This window comes from Epinephelus moara, chromosome 24 (assembly GCF_006386435.1).
Source record: "Epinephelus moara isolate mb chromosome 24, YSFRI_EMoa_1.0, whole genome shotgun sequence".
Taxonomy (NCBI): domain Eukaryota; kingdom Metazoa; phylum Chordata; class Actinopteri; order Perciformes; family Serranidae; genus Epinephelus; species Epinephelus moara.
In genome coordinates, this window is record NC_065529.1 from 34,084,471 (window position 1) to 34,109,588 (window position 25,118).

General features: G+C 41.6%; 1 protein-coding gene across 1 annotated transcript in view; it reads left to right on the forward strand.

The window, feature by feature from the left end:
• The first annotated feature begins 20,861 nt into the window (after positions 1–20,861).
• Positions 20,862–25,118, forward strand: part of LOC126386560 (neurexophilin-4) — a 65,400-nt gene continuing 61,143 nt past the window's right edge. Inside the window, exon 1 of the mRNA XM_050038971.1 lies at positions 20,862–21,276. Coding sequence (XP_049894928.1) covers positions 21,223–21,276 — 54 coding nt within the window. The 5' untranslated portion in view covers positions 20,862–21,222. The remainder of the gene's footprint in view (positions 21,277–25,118) is intronic.

Sequence of the window (25,118 nt, forward strand, 5' to 3'; positions counted from 1 at the left end):
CCACCAAAGTGAACTAAAATGCCCAAAGCCTTCAGAGTATAAGTGGTACATTTAGATTGTGGAAAAAAAAGGTAAAAAATAAAATAAAAAATACAGTCTCTTTCCTCCCTGCTTGAAGAGTAATAATGAGGGCCAGGTTGGCACCTAGACCTGCTTCTAGCTGGCAGCCTAGGGGAGGTTCACACTAATCAGCCTGGTGTGAAAGTATTAGCTTTGCCTGTCTGCTTGGACCGCCTCATTAAACACCTCACCCGATGGGTGCCACCAACCAGAACCTTACCTTAAGTCCCTCGACTCGGTCCTCTTCTTCTCTGACTGTCCCTGATGACATTGGCTCCCTGGGCATCATTTACAAGCTCCTGACTCCTGAGGAACTGGTGCCTGTGAAGAAAGGATACAGTCTACGCAAGTGCCCTTGTCTTGATGAAAGTTAAGATTTATACATCACTGAATTAAAATTAGTTTCTATCATACAGTACATAGAGCTTAGCCATGACTAAATATTTACACCTGGACATGAAGGAAAACTAATCATACTTCCATCGTAGGTGCTAGAACGGTCACTTTCGTTCAGATGTGGTAAGAAATTAAATATTTGAATTTTATTGACCTGTTTGAATTCATTTCATTATGCTACTGATAGGGATGCAATAATCTCAAATGAATTGAAGCCGACATTCAGAACCTCTAACCGTGTGTGTATAGACATGTGACTCCACTCCGTCCAGTCTGTGACCTGGAAGCAACATGGAGGAGAACTCAAACACCACGCTAACTGAGCAACTTGAGCAGCTTGTACAAAGAGAAATGTCGTGTCCGTTGTTTGGACACATTTTAGCTTTCGTGAAGGTCACACCGAACAGAAAGAAATCAAATTTTGACACTGCGGAAAAAACGTTTTAGCGACCAAAGGTAACACCACTGATCTGTTTCAGCACCTGGAGCACAATCACATTACCAAAAATGAACAGTGCATGGCTCAAAAAAAGAAAGAGACTGGCGAGCACCCAGCAACAAGTGCCTCCACAAAGCATCTCTCGATAACACAAGCATTTACAGAGGCTATACAATATGAAAAAGATTAAAGAAAATAGTTCATCTGTGTGTGTTTTGTTTAATGATTTTAAAATCATAAAGATAAGATATGCACTATTCCATGAGAAAAATCACAATCGAGGTATAATGTTCAATTAATCGTGATGTTGATTTGAGGTCATAGCGCCCAGCCCCAGCTACTGAGGGTTTTACTTAATTTGAACATATGACATACTAGTTTGAATTGGTTCAAACCTTTTGAAAAACCATGCAACCAAGTCAGGGTGTCTAGCCATCTCTTTCAAGCTCAGCAACTGTAAATCCTTGTATCTGCACTTCATGCAGACTCCAAGGCGTTACATTCTATTTTGTGCCATCAGTGGTGGGAGCATTTCCACCTCAATCATGACGACCCTCAATGTCCTGATCTAGGTCTCTTAAAAATTTTGCAACACAGAACTGGTGTTGCTGGCGAAGATACCGAGTGGCTGCTGAATTCATGTTTAAAGGAATACCATTTTTATATATCGATTACTCTGTGTTACTCTGAATTTGTGAAGAAAACTACTTTTTTCTTGCATGCCTCCATATGAACGAAAAATCCAAAAACTGAGAAAAATTCTTGATGAACTGAAGTCATAGTGTCATTCATCCAGTCGTATGCTCAGTACTTTTGTTGCATTTGTTGTAGTTTGTGTTATTGTGTGAACTCACCCTTAAAAACACCAAAGTCACACAATAACACAAGCTAACTCATTAAGACAGTGGTAGATCAGCAGCCCATGTTCAGCAAGGTAAAATTACCATTTCTGTCAAAGGAGTCTGGCTTTGAAGAGAGCATTGAGAAGTTTAACTTGGAGTTCAGTTCCCAGTCGGACAGGGCTGTCTGTTTGGGAAGTACTGAGCATACGAATGGATAAATAAGACTTTGATTACACTGCACGAGTTGTGTAAGAGTTTGTAAACAGTTTCGCTGTTCGTAAACTCAGTCACCTCTTACTTAAATTCATCAAGAATTTTCTCAGTTTTTGGATTCTCCGTTCACCGTGGAAGCATGTGAGAAAAAACAAGTTTTCTTTGTGAATTCAACAGAACATGTGGTGAGTAATTGATATGCAAATGGTCACGTGGTGAGTGAAGTATTCCTTCAAGGGCCATTTTTGTTTCATACAACCTGGTTGTTATTTGATTTGATTTAGATCTGAAAACAGTGACATTGCAGACAAGGTGAGGAGAAGAAGACACATGATCAAATAGCTTTAAAGAAGAAACTCTAAAGTAGTCAAACTTACTTAAAAGAAAAAATGAACTTAATAAAACTAAACTGTTGGTTGTAAACATCCACCACAGATTAGAGACACACTTCCTGTTTTAATTTTGACCTGTTGTACCACATCAGATTAGAGCTTAGATTCTCTGCCCGAGCCCGAGCCTGGCCCGACCCGGCGCGCGGGCCCAAGCTGGGTCGGCGGCTTTCCGTGCCTCCAAAAAATATGCCCTATTCATTCAGTGTTTACCCAACACGCTCAATAGATGGACATGCAATGACAAATTGTCATTAACTTATTACGTTATAAAAAACGATGAAAATATGGACTTACCCATGTTTAAAATGACCTGTTGAAGTGAATAAACGAGTACTGACGGGAACAGACGAGTGGAGTCGATTTTTAACCGGCGCGGAGAGCACAGGAGAAATGTGCTGCCTGTGTGGACAGTCAAGCGACTTCCGCGGCACTAACGCGCTCGGTGTGTCCTTTGCGTTAATTATAACAGCCAATTTATTGAAAAATGTCGGGTTTAAATCTGGCTAAATCTGGCTAAACTGTTGGCTCATCTACAACCTGTCTGATTGTTGACTGCTCAGTTCTTGCCCCGTCAATGTTGCTGTATTTCAAGAGTGCAATAATAGTATAGCCAACAGAAGTACAATGTCATCATAACCCATAACCTTCAGTGTCTCTTCTGTGGAGGCAAAATCTTCTGGACATTGAAAAGTGTGTAATTTTGCATGATTAAAGGCTTCGCAGTAAATATGGTGGTATAGAATACAGCAAACACAATGGCAGCCGTGCTCCTGTGCAAGACAAACAAAGCGGGGACTTTCAACCTCTTACAAAATGGTACAATCTAAGGGGAACAAGAATAAGTGCAGTCCTTGCCCCCTCCATATGGCTGCTGTGGGGAGCTGAGTATTTGCTTTAACAGCACGGCGGATCAGGAGTCAAGTGGCTGGATTCATTTGTTGGAGTGCAGACGGAGTGCTCAGAGTTAGGAGTGCACAGAGAGAGGAGGAGGGGGAACGAGTGTTAGAGGATAAAGAGAATGGCAAGCCGTAGGAGGTGAGAGGTAGATAAGCCTGGAGAGAGAAGAGACAGACAGACAGAAAGAGAGCAGGAGCAACACAGGTAGTGAGAGGACGAGAGAGAGGCTTCAGTTCCCAGCACTCACAGACAGGCACTCTTCCCCAGAGACTTCTTATCTACAGGGGGCATCTTTGACTTGATAATCCTGCTCCTCGTCACTTTTCCCACCCTGAACTCCACACACACATGCACAAACACACACCTCCACCTCTGCACCCCTGCCCAGGGCCCAGGGGAGTGAAGAGCTACCTGTCACTGTGCCTATACCTCCAGGCAGCTTGTGGGGCAGGGTGGCGAGGGGTGGGGGGTTGTCACCGTGCCCGACTAAGAAGTCACCTTTCGGGGATATGAATCTTAATAAGGTGGGGATGAAGGGAGGGCTAGAGGAGGTGGGAGCAGATGCATGCTGCTGCTGTTACTGTGTGTGTGTGTGTGTGTGTGTGTGTGTGTGTGTGTGTGTGTGTGTGTGAGAGAGAGAGAGACAGATGGGGAGTTGCGGAGTGCTGACAGGCCCTCTATGCTTCCTGGGTGCCAGATTATTTTTGGTAATTTATAACCATTGTTGCTTAAAGGGGCTTTTATCTTCAACGGTTGCTGATATAACAATACTCCAACAACGGCAATGCAACTGGCTCCATAGACTGCAGCTCTGGTTATTTGTGTGTTTGTGCTTTCTCTGTTTTGTGCGTTTGTGTGGTGGTGTGTTTGTGTTTGTATGTGGTAGAGCTGTGAGAGTAGGGCTGCTCTCACTCACAGAAATGTGTCTTTGTGAGAAGGTGTGCAGATAAACAAAGAGCTGAAAATATAATATTCTGGATGTGAACATAGAACGCAGAGGCCAAATAATGTAACTGCTTGAGTTCTTGAAAAATGACTTGTTTGTGATCATGCTTATTGTATTAAGCATAGCGTAAGTTCATTTAAGTTGCTTCTGGCATCAGCTGCTTCATTCATGCATCAGTATCACTTATTTATATTTCTTGACTAACTGATTAGTTACGTAAAGATAAAAAACAACAACTGGCCAGCTCACTCAGTGTAAAAGTCCATAGTACAGACAGGAAGTCCAAAAATGCATCTGAGGCACTCTGACTGTAGTTAAAAATCCTTTTTTAATACATGGATAAACCAACGTGTTTCGACTAGAGAGTCTTCAACAGGGTGTAAAATGCAGTGGAAACAGGTGTGCACTTTAAGAGTTCACGTGAAGGTCATGCGACACAGGTCACATGATATATTGGTATAGCCCTACTAGACAAAAAACTACATTGACAGAAATTGCAAATGAAACTGATATAAATGTATACTATAAATAATTAACATATTTAGTAACAAGAAAAAAAGGTTCAATGCCAAATAAATAGAAAGGAATTAAGAATTGAACTGATTAATTATTTGGTCTATAAAATGTCAGAAAAAGGTGAAAAAGTTGATCAGTGTTTCCCAAAGCATGGAATAATGTTCTCAAATGTTTTGTTTGGGTTGTGGGGGAAGACAGAAACCAGAAAATATTCACATTTAGAGGCTTGAATTAGAGAACTTTTTTTCCTTAAAAATACTGATTAATAATAATAGATTATCAGTTATAGATTATCATTTAGTTGGTGATCTACTTGTAAAGTCCATTCATGTTTGAGCAGAGCTTAATAATTTGCTATAAATGATCAACTTCTTAATGGACATGTCTTGGACTGAATTGTGTTGTTTGTGTTTGGCACGTGTGATCTGTCTGCTCTAAGGTTGATTTATAGTCATGCAAGTGACCTATGCTGTTGTGCGCATTTATATTTGTGCATTAATGTGTCTGTGTTGCCCAACAATTACACTCTCAAAATGCTAGTTAGTGATGGGGGGTTTAAGCCATTCTGTAAAGTTTGATTGATTCACCTAACACACCTAAAATGAAGCATCACGTTAGTTCATGCAGGACATGGAAGTCATACGCCCCAGCTGTAATCAGCTGATTGAGTTATCCTTTCTAATCAGTCACACACCAATTACAGCCCATTCTCACAACAAAGCGGTACATTTAAGTGTGGCCTCCTATTCACTGATCCCTGCTACACCAATGTTGCCACACATAGCTGCTAATGCTGCTGGTTCCATCACAGCCTCCACCTTTGTAATTCAGAGTCCTAACATGACCCAAAGGTCAAGATGGCATGCTGCTTGTCTAATCCTGGGAGCATTTGCAGGGTGAGTCATCAGTGCCCAGCATTACTGCATTTGTTTCGTCATGAATGCTTAAATTTATGACGAGAGTGTTCCTGGCTAAAACACACATAAAACAGTAGTAGTAACAATAAGGTACAAAATTTGGGTCTGTTATAACTCATAAGGTTCACAGACAAAACAAGTGTCTGTTGCTAGACTTATTTCCCCCACAAATACAGCATGCTAACATTATTGGCATGAGTCTATGACATTTAACATGACATAAATTAGCTTAGCGGCTAGCGGAGTTTTCCTCTGTATATGAAGTTCAGAACAACAGCAACATTTAGCAGAGGAAATGATAGAAAACTTAGCTTCATTATAATTCACAAGGTTCACCAACAAAACACTTGTCTTATACTAGACACAGTTTTCCCACATACACGATATGCTAACATTAACATCTCCTGTTGCATAAATTAGCCTAGCAGCTAGCAGACTTTCCTGTACTCGTGTAGCCTGGATAAATCATACTGTTTTTGGGAGCTTTATCATCTTAACAATCTATTTCTCTGTGAAATAAAAGTAAATAAAAGTTCAGTTTCCAGTGAGGAAAATGGTTTTCAGTTTACAAAAATGGGAGGTCTATGCCACCGCGACATTTAGATAAGTTTCTGGGGAGGTGCATATCAGGCCACAGTGTAGTGTACACATCCATTCAACACAGAAGTATTAATCCTGCTTCAGAGCTCTGCCTCATATTGCCTTGATAACTCACACATCAAAGAGCTGTTTGCAAGACATTTTTTTATATCTGACTTATTATACTTCCAAATCCATTTTCAGTCAAAAGTTAAAAATAGTTTTAAAAGGTTAATTAAGTTAAAATAGGCAGCGATTAGCTCATATGTGATGTGTGTTTGTGTTTTTTAGGGGACTGTCATGACTCATGTTGGTTTGCAGGGGCTCGTTTCAGATGGCAGTGTTACGTTAACACATGATTGTTGCTGGGAAATTTGAGTCCAACACAAATAATCTCATGTTGCAAATCGTAGCATGTGTGTTTTAAAATCTGCTGAATTTTGCCCATGTTAATTATGCTTCGTCTGTATGTTTTATTTATGTGTTAAGTGTATAGGAAGGAAAGATATCCTGTAGCACCAGACACTCACAGAGTCACTGTGTCACTGAGTCACCATTTTATATTCAGCAAAAGTGCAGCATGCACCTAAAACCGTACAAATCAGATCGAGGATCTGTAGAAACTGGAGCATATAGCAGAGTCAGACAGGGAAATCTAATTATGTTTGATCAAAGTGGCTTTTAGATTTATCTATTTGAGATGTTTTGTCTACAGCCTCTGTGTGATGAGATGGATGACGTTCGTGTTGTCAGGTGAGTTTTGATGTTGCACATCATCTGATGCATTTGGACACCTCAACGCAGTAACCTGAGGTCACAGAGTGTTTAGGGTCTTTCAACATTAGACACACTCAGCCATGCCTCCAGGCTAGAATCGATCAGTTCCCAGCTTGTACCCAAGTCTTATCTGTAGTCCACGCATCGGTCTTCATTATTCATGGCCATCCTGAGGCCTTTTATATAACCTCTGATGGTATCAGTGGTAAATAAGGTAGACTCAAAAACGTAATCCTGCTACAGAATTTTCTGTCTTTATGTCAGAGGAAAATGGTAGTGGATCACAGCAGCATTCACGAACTGACATAAGATGCGAAGATTTTCAAAAGTTGTAGTCACAGCTGGATATACTGTAAAGGCATTTCTCGCTAACTCAGATTTAACAAGACAGAAGGCCTTGTTCAGGCCACCTTTAGCTCTGCGTGAAAAATGCAGCCCTCTCCTTTATTTCAAGAGGGTCCAATGCGTGGAGCTGCAGCAAAGAAACACAGGGTTTACTGTTGAAGAAATTGAACCAGGCTGAACTTTTGTTGGACTGTAACACAGCATCATCCAACAAGAGGCTGTAGTGGCCAAATAAACAGGCCTAACTTCACATTCTTGGTTGATTACTTTCTAACATGATTGGTGTATTTCCACTGTTCAAGCTGTGTCTGTTGCGACGAAAGATTATTGCTGTCGTGATCTTTTTCCAGAGTTGTAAAATCCCGTCTCAGAGCATTACAGATGGCAGTGCAGTGTTTCATTGCCTGATAAGCCTTCAGTCCTATGGATCTGTTACTCAAACTGGACTTCTGTGATTGTATTTCATGTTTTAACCAGTACCTGGAGCAACACACCCTGACAAACCCAGCCCTCGGTACTGTTTTGACAGAGCTGTTTTCGGACCACATGCACCCAGAAGAGTCAAACAGGCTCATAATTAAAATGCTAACATGCTGATGTTCATCAGGTTTATTGTTTTCCATTTTCAATATCTTACACTGTGTCTCAAATTGAATACTCTCTTTAGTATGCTTATGTGTAGGACACTGTGTACACCATGTACTTATTTACATTCATCTCAAATGAAGCACGGCCATTGTGCGCTTAAGTTATCGCAAGATTTGGCAGCTTTTATTCCTCTTCTTGGCAAATTGGAACAGGGTGGAGCATTATCACCAATGTTTAACGAACCATTGTCACTTGTAGGGTTGCATCAATATACTGGTTTCAAGATATACCATGATTTAAAAGTTGACAGTTATCATACTGTGTACATTTGCTTATCTATGATATTGGGGAAAAAATACAACTGGATGTCGAATCTTCTCTTTATTTCAGTTATTTTCTAAGGTTTCAGTTATAGTAATAAAACGCTTGTTCCACCAACAATAACCTTCCATTTGAATTCCTTTAAGGGTTATTCTGACTGAAACAGCGATGTTTGCTGAGACAGTTATTGTACCGTGTAAATCTGATGCTGTTGCAACCCTAGTCAGTTGCCAAAATACAGCCCTGCTGTATCTGCCTCTTTGCTCATTTGATTTCTTCTGTATTTATTTACTGTATTGAAAGTGAACATGGTTTCACAGCACATTTTTCTATCAATGAATGTCCATGGCTGATACTGGCTGGCTCTATTGGCAGCTGATCTTCCGAGCGATCTGACCACAAACCTAGTACTAAAATCTTCCACAATGAAGACAACAATTTAAAATGCATAAACACTAAGCGTAACTTACTCCAATAGAACATAAAGCTTACACCGCAACACATGTAACGTCAATACCTGATGAGAAAATGTGCTGCTGTTAGTCAGCTAGCAAGCTAATTTTAGCATTCGCTTTATAGTTTGCAATGCCAAATCATTACAGAATTAACCCAATAAGCTGTCGGCTGACATTTCACATGTCGAAATCTATTTGTGATCCTGCCTTTTCCACTACATAGGCAGTGTGGTGACCATTGAGTGTCCAAGTGCCCAACATTCCACCCTCAGCTTTTTGACTGTTATGAGTGCACCATCCAGGTACTTATAGTGGACTGTATTTTGCCATTCTTCTCAGTGGGAATGCACTAATGCACTGAAATTGACGGAAAAGTACAGGATTATTTGATATGAGACACAGTGTTAGTTCAGCTTGTCAGCATTCAACAACGTGCAAAATAACACTAAACACCAAGTACAGCCAAAGCTGATGAGAGTATTAGTGGGACTGAAAGCTAATTGGTAGTAAATTAAAGTGTTAGCTAAAAGTTTTAAACTGATAATGGCACTAAATGGAGAGTAGTGGATCATTGGCGTTAGTGCAATTCATTCCCTGACAAACATGAATGTCTGTACCAAAATCCATGACTATCTTCCCCATAGTTGAGGGAACATCACAGTCATGAGGATTCAGGGCACCATGGCTGTCTGTACAAATTCTCATGGCAACCCAATAGTTGTTGATATATTTCTGTCTGGACCGTATTGATAGACTGACCAACCGACAGGCAAGCAGACATTGCCATCCCTACAGCCACACTGAGAGCAGGGCTACAAATCTCACTCGAGACAATTCTCATTCTTCACATTGGACCAACTTCACAAAGAGTCTTCCACATTGTGACACTGTCAAAATGATTCCAGCTGCATATTATGTCCTGTCCTGTTCTGACAGACAGACGTAATCAAATCCAATTATACCACTTCTCCCTTTGCTCCCCATTAGCGCTCGTCTCCCATTCTCCTCTCAAATTTCCTTCCTACAACAAAACATTTGAATGACAATGGCATAGTGCTAACACCCGCAACAGGCAAACCGCTCATGCTCTTCTCCTGTGCCTCTCTCGTCCTCTCTCCTTTCCACACGTTCTCCTTTCTAAAATCGATAGAAAGGAAAACAAAATGACAGGGTTTCATATCACTGCTGTGATACTGCGAGACTACACAGGGAAATGACTATTTCCACACACAAAAGGCTCCATTACTGTCAGGTGACCTCTCGTCATTGTGTTCCTTAACCCCTGAGTTAGACACCCCAGGATTGGCGCTTCAATGTATGTATTAGTGAGGGTGTGTGTGTGTTTGTGTGTGTATGTGTGACAGAGCAGTGTGATTGTGCATGTACCAGAGCTCCTCATGCAATGGCAAGGAATCTGTCATTCATACCGACTTTTTTTCCCTCACACTCTTTTTGCTGTCATGTTTGCAATGACTGCACAGCCTTCTATTTTTAGCATTAAAAATTCCAGCTTTCAAAAAATGTCAAAGGCATGGCTAATTATATTTTGTCTTCGTCCGTGTAGGCATGCTTGCAATTACTCATAATTATCCTACTAAATATTTTACCATTGAGAAGATAAGAAACTTTATTCTACAGACTCAGGATGGTGAATTTGAGTGTTTTCCAGCTCTGCAATTGTATCTAATTTTGCGTAATCATTGAGGTGTATCTACCGCCTGAGTGTGTGCACGTCAGCACATTGACAAGTCCATACTTCCACAGATAGAATGCTTTTTTTTGTCATGTGTGATCATATTTTAGTGGGCACTGAAACTGGGTTGATGGACTGTTATAAGTAGTGTTTCAGGTCGACCTTGTCAGGCTCATTTTGTGTCGTATATCTTCACCTCTCCCCACATCTATCTACTATATTCTCCTGTCCCTCCATTTTTTACTCCTCCACTTTCTGTGCTTTCCCTCCATCATCCTACTGTTCCACTATGCGTAAGTGGATTTATAATGTGCGCTAAGGGGTAGCTGATGTGAGTCTCGTCCAAAAAAATGTGACTACACGTCAGGGTGACGGCAGCTGCAGAGTTACCTTGTGGAGACCATGGCAACTATGAGTGATTAGCTTGGGCTGATTGTGTTTTCATGCACAGGTTTCTTATTGTGGTGGATATTGTTAGAGGTAAAACAGCATGAAGCAAGTCAAAGAAAAACTCAGTGGTCATCTCCTTTTCAGTAAGACATATCTAGCAAAGCCGTTTCCACTGTACAGTAAAACTTTTTCTCATCATGATGGCCTCTATCACAGTGACTGAAAAAAAATAAACACTGCAATTATACTGGAGTGTAACAAGATTAAATAAGTTACCTCAGTGGCACTCCAGATCTAAAGGTATTGCACATGCATAGCCCACTGTTACAGTATATCACCATTTACACATTGTCACTTCATGTGTCTCGGGAGCTATTTGATTCTTAAAAAGTTTGAATACATCAAGAAGCATTCAAGGTGGAATGAAATCGACCCATTCTTCAAAGCACATCAGGACATGGTTTTAGATGCACTCAGGCCAGATGTTAAAAATGTGTAAATGCATCTTTCTCTCTGACGAACACACATAATCTTTACTATTCCTCAGTGTAGACTCACAAGTCAGTCTTTAGACGCTTTGCTTAACTAAAGACTGATGACTTTCTCCCTGATTTTGTGTTTAGATGGGCGGATACAATTTCAGAGTTTAAAAAAACTCCCTACGTTGCAGAACCAATAGTAAATCTGCAGGGCGGTCCTTCGGTGGCTTGCTGAACTCTTGTGCTCGTAAACATAGTCCGACTAGAAACATGTGTAGCGGTAAAAAATGGCTCAAGTCGCTGTAAGTCCTTCATTTCCACAATCTTGTGGACTGAGCACAATTTTGATAAGACGGAGTTAAATTTCTCGGCATCCATTTTCAAGCTCTCTGTGTGTTTGTTTCCTTGCGGACGAGAAAAGGGGGAGCGCACATTTCCGGGAGGGTGTGTCCTTTTCAAAAATGCAAGAGCCGTTGCTTTGTTGCCGGCTGTTTTCTCCGGTGTGTTAAACACACTTTAGAAAGGAGTGTCCCCAGAGGTGTGTTAAACACACTTTAGAAAGGAGTGTCCCCAGACTATCAGAAGGCGGTGATCTCTGATTGTCTGGTGGCGAGACTATCCTCAGTGTAGCTACATTAGTAAGCTGTCTGTGGAGATAACCTTTACAGGATCTGTCCCATGTATTGACGCCAACTCAAAAGACACTAAAACTGATATTAGCCAATGTTCCCCCTGTCTCATTACAGCAACAGGAAAAGGGGGACGCCGGCAGTTTCAACACATACGATCATACAACCTATTCTCATTCCCAGTGTAACGGGTGAGTGTTTGTAAAGACCTTTAATGTACCGCTTGTCAAGCACAGAATGTACAGGTTGGTGAAACAACAGTGAGTCGAAGCCCTCCAAGACACTGGTTCAGTACAAAGAACTCGCTGTAGCACGCCAAAGCAGAGAGCAGGTGAGTAAGTGGTGTCTACTGGACGCACACTGACAGCAAAAAGTTCGACAGTGAGCAGCGGTACCATGAGGAAGCAGACAGAAGGCAACGTCAGAGAGGAGAGGGTCTGATACCAGGTGTACACACCAGGAAAGCTAACACAACTGTGAGGAGCCTACTGCAGGTTTGTCGGGAACCAGCGAGGAGTTGAGGAACCAGCAGTGACAATAAGTGGATCCAGTTGTACACACACAAAGGCAGAATGTGGAGCCAGCTCTTGGTCGGGGACAGAAGGCTGAGTGGTTTACCAGGGAGCATGTGAAACATGAGAGTCAGAGACAGGTGAGGTCAGCAACAAGGAAGCAGTCTGGGAATAAACGGTGGAAAGTCTTGCATGGATATGACAAAGAACAATCTGGCAACAACAGTCTTTGAAGCTTGAGTATTTATATTGGCAGGGAGTAATTAGGTGAGCGGAGTTGGCTTGATGATGTGACAGGAGCGGGAGATGTGTGGACAGGTGATAGGTGTGGTGGAGAAGCAGGGTGAGTGGAAATTTACCAGGTGAACTGTGAGAATGGCATGTGTGGCAGGTCAGAAGTGCACACTGACACCCACGTCGTCAAATGCGGACACTTTGTCACACTCTTCAGCCCTTGATGACAACACAAGGCACCTTTTAGCATTTGTATGAGACACATTGGGCTTTTAACTAACTCTGATGTAACCCATTCGTAGCAATACTAGAAGCTCAGGTGGCACAACGAGCAAGAAAATCCATGTATACAGGTGGTTGGGATGGATGAATGGGTCAGACAAACAAAGAGCTTTGACTCAGAAGACCACTGCTTGTGTCCTGTGTGTAACCAACAGTCAGTGTTGAGTTATTTGAACAGCGGTCAAGTCACATGACTACGTAGTTAACTTACGTAATAAACACTTTTTTCTAAACCCATACCATGGTCTTTTTCCAAGCCTTACCAAATAGTTTTGGTTCCTTAACCTATTGAGAAGTTCATTTTGAATAGACAATGTTTCTGTAATGAGAGAGCATGGAATTTTGTTTTGAGAACACTGTAAAAGAATCCAAAACTGATGCTGGAGGGGTACCTTGAGCGTCATATTTTCAAGCGTAGGGCCACTTACCAAGCTGCCATTCTTGGCAAGTTGGAAGTTACAGAAACCCTGTGAGTTTATCCGATCCCTGATCAGTTCAGACACTCAGGGCACTGATTTGTATGGTTAAGGGAGCAGTGTGAGTGAGATCTTTTGTCTCACTCGCAGTGATGGACAGTTATTAGCTAGCTAGCGTCATTGTTGTTAACATCATGTAAACTCCTAAAGTGCATAAGTTATTCTTTGTCTGGCGTTTTTTTGTCATTAAACAGTTTCAGGTACATTACCATCTCTTGCTGGAGACTGGAGCAGGTCCAACCCTGGTCAGTCATGTGTTTGTAGAAAAACATCTTAAAGTTAAAGTTAAACTTTAACTTTAACTTCAGATGAAAAGTGTAAAAAAGACCAAAATATGTAATTAAAGCACAATATGGCCTGATCATGTACGGTACCTGTACGTCTGTCCAGTGTGCTGTGGTCCTCGGCGAAATATGGCACTGGAGTTTAAATCAAAGGCTAAGCTGTAGATATGTAAGGTGGAACTACCATCCATTATAAACCGAGTTTTATTTTGAATCCCTAAGACCACTTCCTTTTTTCTCAAGTTCTTCGTCTTCCTCCCTTCCTCTGCTCCTCCTCCTTGTTGTCGACTTTACCACCTTCTTTCCTATTCATCCTCTCCAGCCCCCCTCTACTTTTCCTCATTTGCTGATTCTCCTGTTTCCACTTGCTGTTTCATCCTCCTCCATCATACTCACATCGTTGTCCTCCTTACTTATCCTTCTTTACCACCCCCACCTCCACCTACATCTGCTTTTCTCTTAATCCATTGGCTCTAAGACTGGTTAATGCTTAAACATGTGCCGACTCCCAGATGCACTTAGTCTCGACTGTAATTTGTTGTCTTCGATGATACATACTTCTCATTTGCTTGCAAACAGGAAGATGATAAACACGAGTAGCCTTTAAGTGTGCAGTTTCGGAAATTATAAAAAACTTTCTCCTGACATTTGGGGAGGAAAAGAAGTGGAATAATGATGTGAGGATGATATTTGTGAAAGTAGATGCACTCGGCTCTCGCTCAGAGCATGTTCATTCATTTACTATAACCACACGGCGACCGAGTGACTCTGAACAGGAGCGTCGCCGCTAAGTGGAACAGAGAAGGGGAGCAGCTGGGCGAAATTCACCTGCCACTTCCAATGTGGATCAGAAATTGCACTCACACCAGCAACCCCTCTCCGACAGTGGTGGGGAAAAAAAAAATTAGGGGAAACAGGAGGACAGAGTGTGCAGTGGCCATACAAATCACAGACAGTAGATTGAATGGAGGGCAGTGATGGAAATGGGAAATGGTCACATTCTTTGAGACCTGCTGTGTTTGATAGACAAGGTTTCATGGTCTACTGAAGATGAAGCAATGGGTGTAACACACTGATTTACAGCAGCTGTAAGACTGACAGAAACCAAAAGAGTAACTCACTCTGATGGTCTTTGATGACCACAGTTAAGTATTGTATTCTTTCTAATTGAGGAAACATTAATTAGCATTAGTTTTTTTTTTCAGCTCAGTGAGATCTTGTGTGTCTTAGATGTTTGACAAACATTGTAAGAAGTTCATAACTGCGGCCTTTCAGATTATGTTTATACTACTTATTTGTTGAGTCAGAATTAGGGCGAGGTATTGTTTGGAAAATTCTGATACTTGTACAAAAACCAGTATACCCTTGAGATAATACTGATTCTAATAGAGTTCTTTATTTGGTCATGGACTTTCCATGTCCAGATACGACGTGAAAGGTACCCTGGGTGTGTTGGTTGTTGAGGTTCTAGGACACCATGTCAAGTTCTGTCTGTTACATGCATTGTCTTCCTTCAACATAAAACTTACATTTCACAGGAAGTTTACCATTTACCCACTGTCTCTTTCAATATAAAACCACTATGTCAGTACAACAACGCGAATTGACGTTTTTTTCCTTCAACAACAAACGCACATGGTTGGGTTTAGGCAACAAAAACACGTGATTAGGTTCAGGAAAAATATGGGATGCGAACACCGCTCTCGGGTTAAAGTCTGTGTTTGTTGGACTGGCCCGACCCAGTCAGGCTTTCGCTGCCTTAACTTTTGTCCTTGTTGTGCTGATATCCCCCTGCCACTATTGGCTGCCATCAAACTACAACGACAACCGGCTGCGTATCATGCCGACGTTAAAGGACAGCTTTTTTTTGTTGGTTTCTGACGCTGCCCAAGCGCCAGAGTTCGACGACTTCGGAGTGAGACCGGGCTTGTTAACTACACCACTGTCAACTTCACCACAGACTGTATGGGTTGTGGCTTCTGTGGTAGTGGGCTGATTACATGTCGCTAAATCGAAGAACGCTTGCAGTGATTGGCTGCGAGCAAAACCATACAAATCTGTTATTTTTTTCTAGATCTGGATACAAATGCATTCAATGTAGGTATCATTTCACTGGAGTAGTTTCGATACGACTTGATACTGGCTTATTTCAGTTGATACCGTAAAGGTATTGAATACCCAGCCCCAGGCAGAATATGCCATGTCTGCCTAAATTATATTCAGAGGCAACAGTTATGTGTAGGTGGTCAGGCTGGATGATGAGCATAAAAGCGAAGGACTTTGACATCAGATCTTGAGTTTGTATCCAGAGTCCCCTATGTGGTTAGGTTTTAAAACACTTGAGGTTGAGGTCATGGAAAGTGGTTTTGATGATATTAATACAGTAAACACGTCCCGCTTTAAATCACTGTTGACTCTTTCAATATTAGACCAAGACCATGATCTTTCCCTAACCTGAGGGAAGTGCTGTGAGTTCATAACAGCTGAATCGTGCTTTAGTTGGAAGGAGCGGACATTATAGGAAAAACAAATGAAATATGTTGTCGGTGAGTGTGACTTGGCAGACATGTTAATAATCATGTTGTCTCGTTATGTCGATTCAAGATACATAATTTAGGTGTCATTATACCATGTTTTTCTTGAAGCACATTGTTTGTTGAAAATAGTATACAGTATAAATGTAATTTATATGAGGTAGGATTGGTTTATTCTCTGTAACACACTACTCTGAATACTTACTCTCCCACTTTTAGAATGATAATGGGATATTTCAGTGTAGCCCACAAGTGTCACTTTCTGTAGAGAAGATTTTCGACATCAGCTGATGCTTGTAGTTTCGGCTCCTTTCACATTACAGCGCAAAATGATCAATTCAGATTATTTCCCCTGATCCGATCTTTCTGCCTAGACTCTTCATGGTTGAAGTGACTATCATCATCAGTGTTAATGGATGTTTGCCCTGAAATGCCTTACATGCAAACAATGACGTCACACACATAAGACGTCACATTTGCAAAACAGGCATTTGGGAGGAAAAAATGAATGACATACCAGTGCAAGCTTCATATCCCGAATGATAGTCATAGTAGGAGGGTTCGAAGACGTCATTCTGCATAATAATTAGCCATGTGCTTATATTTGGGAGACGCCCCTTCATAGCAATGGCCATTTGTTTTCAGGGTACCAGGCTGTTGTACTAATGGGCTTTCAGTCTACTAGCTTTATCAGCAACTTTTGCTGGTAGTTGTGTAGAGACCGGGAGAGGAGTCAGGTTTGGCGTTGCCACAATGTGGAGGGTTTCATAGAGGAACACTTCTTCCAAACTTTAGGATGTGCGGGGCTATGTATCCAATATCTTTGTCAGTGCCGCACGACAACGCTGTCACGGCATGTAGGCAAACTGTCAGAAAGCATCTGGCAGTCAGGCTCTATTGGCTGGCGACTGGGGCGGCCTAACACAGCAGCTGTACGGCTACGGTAGCCTTCTGTAGTTTCAACAGACTTCTCCGGCAGTATGGTAAGTGATCTGCGCCTGCAACTTGAAGTACAACGGGATTAAACCATAGAAGTTTGGGGAAAACACTCATAAAATCCAGTATTACTGTTCTCACAGCTGTGGCGTGGCTAGTGATCGGATATGTATCAGATTCAGTGCCACATGTGAAAGTGGGCCAGATGTCATTGGAAAGAAAATCGGATTTCTGTGTCCACACTACTCTGAAAAAACAGATCTGTGTCACATGAAGGCAGAGAAATCAGATTTAGATATTACATTGCTTGTAATGTGAATGTAGCCTTAGTCTCTCCTGGTTTCTTTCAGATTATATAAATAGATACATCGGCCAAACAATACTTTCAGCAAGATGGTTGCATACTTGAAATTTTACTTTGGTAGATACGTTATTAATACCCCTTTTTTTCTTCAGTATTTTGATCATCCAGTCAGTGGCAGACTTACTGTACGTCATACTGTAATTATCAGACTTCACTCCCGAGCTGTTTTCCTCCTTCCTGCCACTCTATTTCCTCCCTTGTGAGAAACCCAGCTCCCAGTGTCTCAGCACTGAAGTTTGCTTCTGCATGCAATGACTTTTTGCCTCGCAGGGAGGCAGCGCTGTGTCGTTCTCACACCGATGAGAGCCACACACAGACTGCAAAGAGCCTGCGTTTGAAAGAGTGATAACAGATTGCTAATATACAATATATAGAGTGGCACATAACCACAAAGCAGCTCATTTTACACAGGCACTCCCCTCCATCTGTGACAGGGTCTCGCAGAACAGGCTCATCAACATGGTGTGCGCTTTGGCAAGCAGTCCCACAAACTGGCCTTCGTCAATCATAACCTGAAGTGTGAGGACATGCCACAGGTGAGCTACAGTGTCTGATATCTAAATGAGGAAGTGTTGTAATGTCTGTGGTTGATTTGCAGACTTATACCTTGGGGTTCAGGGCCAAATTGTGCCGTTCTTTTGGGAGGGAGACACCAAAAAAGATAATGTGGTGTACTGAAAATGCGCTGTATACATGCTGAGAATATTTGGAAAAGACAGACATAGAAATGGATGAAAAAACAATAAGACAGACAGGTAGATAAAGGGGCATAGGGAAAAACAAATAGACAGTTAGCTGGTCAGTCAGTCATTCAGACAGACAGTTATCCAGCAGGGACACACTTCATCATACACAGACAGAAAGTCGAGACAGACATTATGCTTATACAGAAGAGACGTCCGCCAGTCACTCAGTCAGATACATATGACTGATTGACAGCATTATATAACGCCACGCAAACAGACACACTAACAATCCAGCAGACAGACACGCTGATCTCCGCACAGATAAACTCGCGAGACAGGCGGGCGAAACACTGTGTGCATCCCAGATCAGTTCATTTTAAAGGTCCACAATCAGGCAGGCAGCAGCTGGGACTGGCCATCAGGGAGAGATGTGGGGCCACGCTGCCCCAATATATCCATGCAACATTAATATTTCAAAATTGTTTTTCTGGGAATTTATAGTTGTGCTGTTGGCCTCCATCACAGACAGTCAGCCACATAAATGAAGCTTTCAAGGTTCATGTCTTTGTGTAAGATGATTGTTTTTCATTTGCTGCTGTGTATTAGAGTTAAAGCTGCCATAAAGAGAGTCACAGTTCATAATAGTGTCCATTTCAGAAAGCTTCTGTAGGTCATCTGTCTGTCTGTCTATGTGATTATCTACCTATTGGTTTTCCTCGTGTGAATATAGATAAGAGTTAAAATTACAAGATGTGTAAGTTTTAAAGGCCATAGATCTGTTTAACTTGATTTATTTCTATTAATAATTGGAATAATTGGGGCGGCGGTGGCTTAGTAGTAGAGCGGGCGCCCCATGTACAAGGCTGTTGCCGCAGCGGCCCGGGTTTGACTCCAGCCTGTGGCCCTTTGCTGCATGTCACTCCCTCTCTCTCTCCCCCCTTCACACTTGTCTGTCCTATACATTAAAGGCTAAAAAGCCCAAAAAAAAAATCTTATAAAAAAAATAATTGGAATAATTAAGCCAGTAGTATGTAAAGTTTACAGACTGAAGCAAAAGTCATAATGAAATGTCAAATGAGAGGTGGTTTAAAGTAGCCCTGCTGGCCTCCAGCTTCTTTAGACGTTAATGTTTGATTGAATTTAGGTTGTGACATCGGGTGACTGAAATTCAATGTCAGGACAACCTCAAATACCAGCGTCAGTTTGACATAGAATACGGATGACAGATGACAACAATATTTTGTTAGTTCCCTGTCATGGTGTCAAGTAACCTGAATACAGCATCTTCCTAACAACTCATGCCAACGTCATCTTGATGTATATTAATGACGTTTATACGTAAGGTATGGAGAACAAAATCCAACATCTGCAAAACTTCATAACGTTAATGACCAAGCAACGCGAAATACTAACGTCATTAGACATTTAAAATAATGTCAACCCGATTTTCATTCCAGCCGCAATTTGACACCGGTCCAATGTAAGATTCCAACATCTTTCTGATGTCACGTTGACGTCCTGGTGCCAGCAAGGAGGGCTGCAACTAACGCTTACTTTCATTATTAATATATCTGTTTATTTTCTATCTATTAACAGTATATGAAATATTACACAATATCCTCCTGAGACCCGAACATTTATTTGGTATGCATTTTTAATTTCTCCTAGATATTTTGGATCAGTAGGACCTGATAAGTATAAAAAACTAAACATTGTCAACAATGATTAAGTCCCACTACACTCAAAAGAGACGATTATAAGGTCCCAATGTCCTCCAATGAGCTGATGATAAATTCCCAATATCTTTAAATGAGTGCTTTCTGATTAACAGCATCATAGCTTGTTACCGTTGCCATGGCATATCAAACTACAAATGTTATTAATCATAAATAAATAAGTTTCAGTCATTTAATTTTATCAAGTTTTGTACCTTTTCCCCTTTTGTGTTGGCTGCCATCTTGCTTTTACATAGATTAGTGCATTGTGCTCTTACTGCCACTAGATGGCACAAAAAGTGTCCACAAACGAGGACAACAGGCCTAAGTGAAGCAGAATTAAGTATAAGGTTCAGTAAACCCAAAATGTGATGTCCTCATATGAGGACACAGGGTCTCAGGAGGATAGAGAAAATTCCCCAGAGCTTTATGGGTACATCTTTGAATTGCTTGTGTTGTCCAACCATCAGTGAAAACTGAAATATATACAATTTACTACCATATATGACAGAGAAAAGCAGCGAATTTTAACAATAGTCAAGATGAAAATTACTTTAAATGGTCAATTATCAAACTAAATGTCGATTCAGACATAGTTAAATTGAGGAACCATTTCAGCTCTTGTATGACTCAATGAATGAAATGATTATTTTGGGGGTTTGCATTTAAAAATAATATTTTAAGCCAATCTCTGACTCTCTTTAGTTACACTACACTAACTTTAAGGACTCCTAAATGTAATCCTTGTCATCCTGTCAGATTAAGTACTTGGAGGAGTATAGTCACCTCATTATCCCAACACTGACAGGACAAGATATTATACATGCAGTTGTGGTCAATGTGGTTGCGATTAGACAGGAGCTGCTGTGCGCCGTGACGCGCGCATGGAGAGAGGAAACAGAGGGAGGGTGGGAGAGGAGAGAGAGAAAGATCCAAATCAACCAGTCAGTATCCCCCCAAAACACACAAGAAGCGCTGGCGATCTTCAATGAAATCCCCTCTGTGCTTCCGCCCTCCAAACTGACTCCGTCTCCGCGCCAAACTTCCAGCGACCCGTCCAGCATGAGCGGAGACAAACACCATGGATGTGCCACATGAGGCGGACCAGACAAACTGAAGCCACCGCTCAAAGTTTGCCCACAGAGACCGCCGTGACACTGACTGAACAAACGCACAACTTTACGCGTGTTTTTCCTGCTTTCCTGATACTTTTTGCTCGCCGCCTGCCTGTTGGGATTGCTTGGATTCAGCGGCGTGTCTTTTATATGTCCAGCCGGGGAGACGTGTAGTTTTTTGTCGGGGTGGTCCGTTATAAGGAAGGTGACATGCAGGTTCTCGGTTGGACCATAGTTCTCCTGTGCCAGTGGATCCTACGGAAGGTGAGTTTATTAACATACTGAGAAGACAAACGTAAAAACAGTCATTTCTATCCACACACATACAGATGCGCGGAGTGCTGCATTTGGAAACACCTGCCTCCTTCTTGTGGAGGGTCAGTTTCCTAGAAATCACTCAGCTGCGAAAACATATGTGCATTTAAAGATTTATTTATGAAAATCAGACGCAGCAGGATTTGAATATTTATAGTTTGTCTTAATTGTGCCGTATTTTCTGGATGTCCATATAATCTTTGCGCGCTGGAACTTGATTTAAAGTTGTTATATCTTCCAAACAGCTGTTCAGACCTCAACCAAACAGCACCAGGCGCATTTCTTTGGCTCAATTTTCTTTCCTTAGTTTGAATAAAAGGGTGCGCGACTTTTGCCCGATCTCCAAACGCGCAGATTTCTGCTGTCTGAGCGTTTTCCCCTTTTACTCACCCAGTTAAGCAGCCTCCCCTTCTTTATCTATTTATCTATTTGCGCTCGCAGCAACTTCCTCTAAAAAATTTTTTCTTCAGAAGTTCAAACACGCCCGTGGCTTGTTTTATTATCTCGGCATCGCCATGGCAAAGAGTTTGTGCGCCTAGTTTGGCTCTGATGTTGCTGCAGCTGCTGATTATGTGTGGCGTGTAAATGCGCGCGTGCATGTGTGCGTGTATGCGAGGCTGTTTGCGCATTTTATCAGAGTGTTTTTCGCCCGATTGCTTTACACGGAGAGTAATAATGTAGTTATTATATACAAACCATCCGCACATAACAGAATACAATAGGAGGCAGTCTGTCCCAGCAGACACACCATCTGCACTCAGCATGTCTCTGGTCTCTGCAAGAAATGAAACAGAATAAAAACATGACCTTTCAACATGATCCTCCTCTTCCCTCTTCCTCACCTCTGACTCCTTTCTTTCCTCTCTTTTCCCCTCCTCTTCAATTATAGATCATTTCCTCCTCACACACACACTGATTCTCATCAAAAACAACTTGCTCTAGCTTTAAATACAGCTGTAAAAAACACTGTCAAATCTAAAACAAGGCTCCAATAGCAGCCCTGAGAGTCTAAAACAAGTCTTAACATCACTTGGTTGAAGACCTGTGAAGAGCTGAGGGGGCGGACGGGTGGGGATCCTTCACTGCTAACACATCTACTTGGTGGTCCACGGTAGCCGGCACATTCTCTCTTTTAGCGTTTGATTTTTAAATTTAAACAAAAAAATAAAAAAGAAACAGCCCTGTTGGCTGCTGGCAGATTGGGGCTAGGTTGTATTGTGACAGGTAATAACACCTACGCTTCTTTTGAAGATTGAATGCAAATCATTTCTGCTGCAAAGTGGAACTGCTGTGCCTCTTCCGCATCAGAGTGCAACTCTGGTTCAAGTATTGGGATCGACTCGGTATTAGATTATATCAGCCATGCTTTTCAGTAATGTGCCATTTGAGATTGTGTTAGATCGTTTTTCTTTTTTTTTTTTGAGGAGTCAGGGGAGATAGGAGTCTTGTTTGTTTTGTGTGCGGCGTAGATGACACAGCGATTCGGCAGACATAATATGACAAGTTACATCCTTGGGAGCACTATTAGCTTGAGGGATTAATAAGTGAAGAGGTAAAGGAGGCAGTGAGGAAGTGGAGGCAGGTGAGACATTTGATAAACAGAGAGAGGGGAAGGAATCAGAGAAACAGACAAGCGAGGGAAGCAGAGGGGGAAGGAAGGAAGAAAAGGTAACATTAACCATCTCTCTAACTTGATTTCATGGTCTCTTTGAACACCCTTAGTGACCATTTACAGTAACTTAGAGGCCTGTTTAAGTACACGTGTAAGTGCATAAGTGAGCAAGAGAAGAGGAGGAGACGGGGAGATGAAGCGAGGAAGAATCCTCTCGTGATGCCTTCAAAAACTCCATTTAAATTCCTAACTGCATTCAAAATGTAAAACTTATTTCATAGATTAATTTTAAAAAATGTGTTTGAAAGATGTCTTTAAACACACTCGAACAGGAGTGGGTTCTCACATTTGTGTATATATAAAAAATAAATCAAATAAATTCCTGCATATGATGTCCAACGCTGCAATATTCTAATTTTTTCCACCTCGTGCTTTGAAACGATATCTACAGTAACAGCACTACAAAAGAAGAAAAGATGTGTGAAAAGCTTCTTTGCTGTTTTATGCTCCCAGTAGGAACAATAGCATTAGCCGGCATCTCAACCTGACAAAATCCTCTTATCTCCCCCCATAAAACAACTAGCTATATACCCCCAGGGATATTACAGCAACTGAGTCACTTTAATTTCATTATGCTGTATATCCTACTTCCTTTGCAATCATGTCTGATACATTCTGCATAGCTTTGCATTTCAGTCTCTGCCCCAGTGAAATGTGTGTGAGGAATGCAACCGAGTATGTTTGCATGCCTCGTGTTCGTGCCCACTTATATTCACGCCATTGTGGGGGGAAAAAATAAAGAAATTGAGCCATCAGAACAGCAGGATCAGATGCTTTTTCCACCACGGATTAAACCAGGTGGTTGGTGGTTCCCCTCCCACTTGCTGTCTTCCCGTCCGTCCATCTGTCCATCTGTCCGTCTGTGGATGATCTGAACTGTTAAACGGCCCAGTTTCAACAAGCATGAGGCACCACTGGTCTGTAATCTGTGCAAATTATATTCTCTATTCACAAACCGATTAGATATGTAATCTGTTGAAACATGATGACAGAAGCAATCACATTACAGCTATATCTATTGCCTCTGAAATTGTTCCCAGAGATCAAAGCATTCTTCTTCTGGAAAAAAAAAAGGCACAGATTCATCCACTGTTTTAATGGATTCTAACATGGTTTGCTTAAGGTTAAGCAACGATCCATTTTTATTTAATTTGTTTTCTCCCCTTTCAACAGCCCTGTGCCCCATTTTTGACAACCCATTACTTTTAAAAATGAGTTATCACTTGCTTGGTGGCGGTGCAGTGAACAGTTCCACCTCAGGCTTTGTATTAGCCTTAAGGAGAGGGGAATTTAATTTAAATGTGCGAAGACGTCGTATATTTTAGACTAATGTAAGATAAAACATCGTTGTGGGCGTGTAGGTTCTGTTCTGTTCGAGCATCTGTCATCACTGTGCAGGCTGTGGAGCTCATGTAGGACTGTACACTTAAACCTAATTGCATTTTTTGTGATTAAAACGTTCCTTTTTAAGATTTAAACCCAAAGTTGAGTGTAATTAAATTCACTGTAATCCCAATAGCATTCAGTTCTAGATGATCCAGTTGTAATAATGGAGGCAAACAGCGTGCACAAAAATATATGACTATATGGAGCCAAAATTCAATTACAAACAATGTGTGCACCCTCTGTTTGACTGACAGCTCAACTGCACCTGAGGTTCCAAGAAAGGGAGCATTATGTCTGAAATTATTGATAAGGCAATGGTATTATTTTTAAGGCACAAAGGAAGAGAAACCAGAACACATTCAGGAGCACTGACAGCTGCTGCTGCTGCGCTCTCCACTGAACAGGCCTGTTGCGGCTGTTTGGTTCTCTTCCTGTTGGAGCCACCTGTTCATGTTTGACACATGGATGTTAAAGGTGTTGCTGGGTCAGAGATTCGGCCACTATTCATGCATAGTAAATGCATTTCATCACTGTTTTTAAAAATTGATCTCAGTGGTGATTTCAGAATGAATCCTCGCTAGTGGTGGAAGTGTTTGGATCCTTTACTTGAGTAAAAGTAGCAGTGCCACACTGTGCAAGTTAGACTCCCAGCCCAGTTGCCAGAATGAATTGTTCATCTCTGCAAACCATGGATATTTTACTTTTTTATATTTCATCATGACGTAGCTCAGAT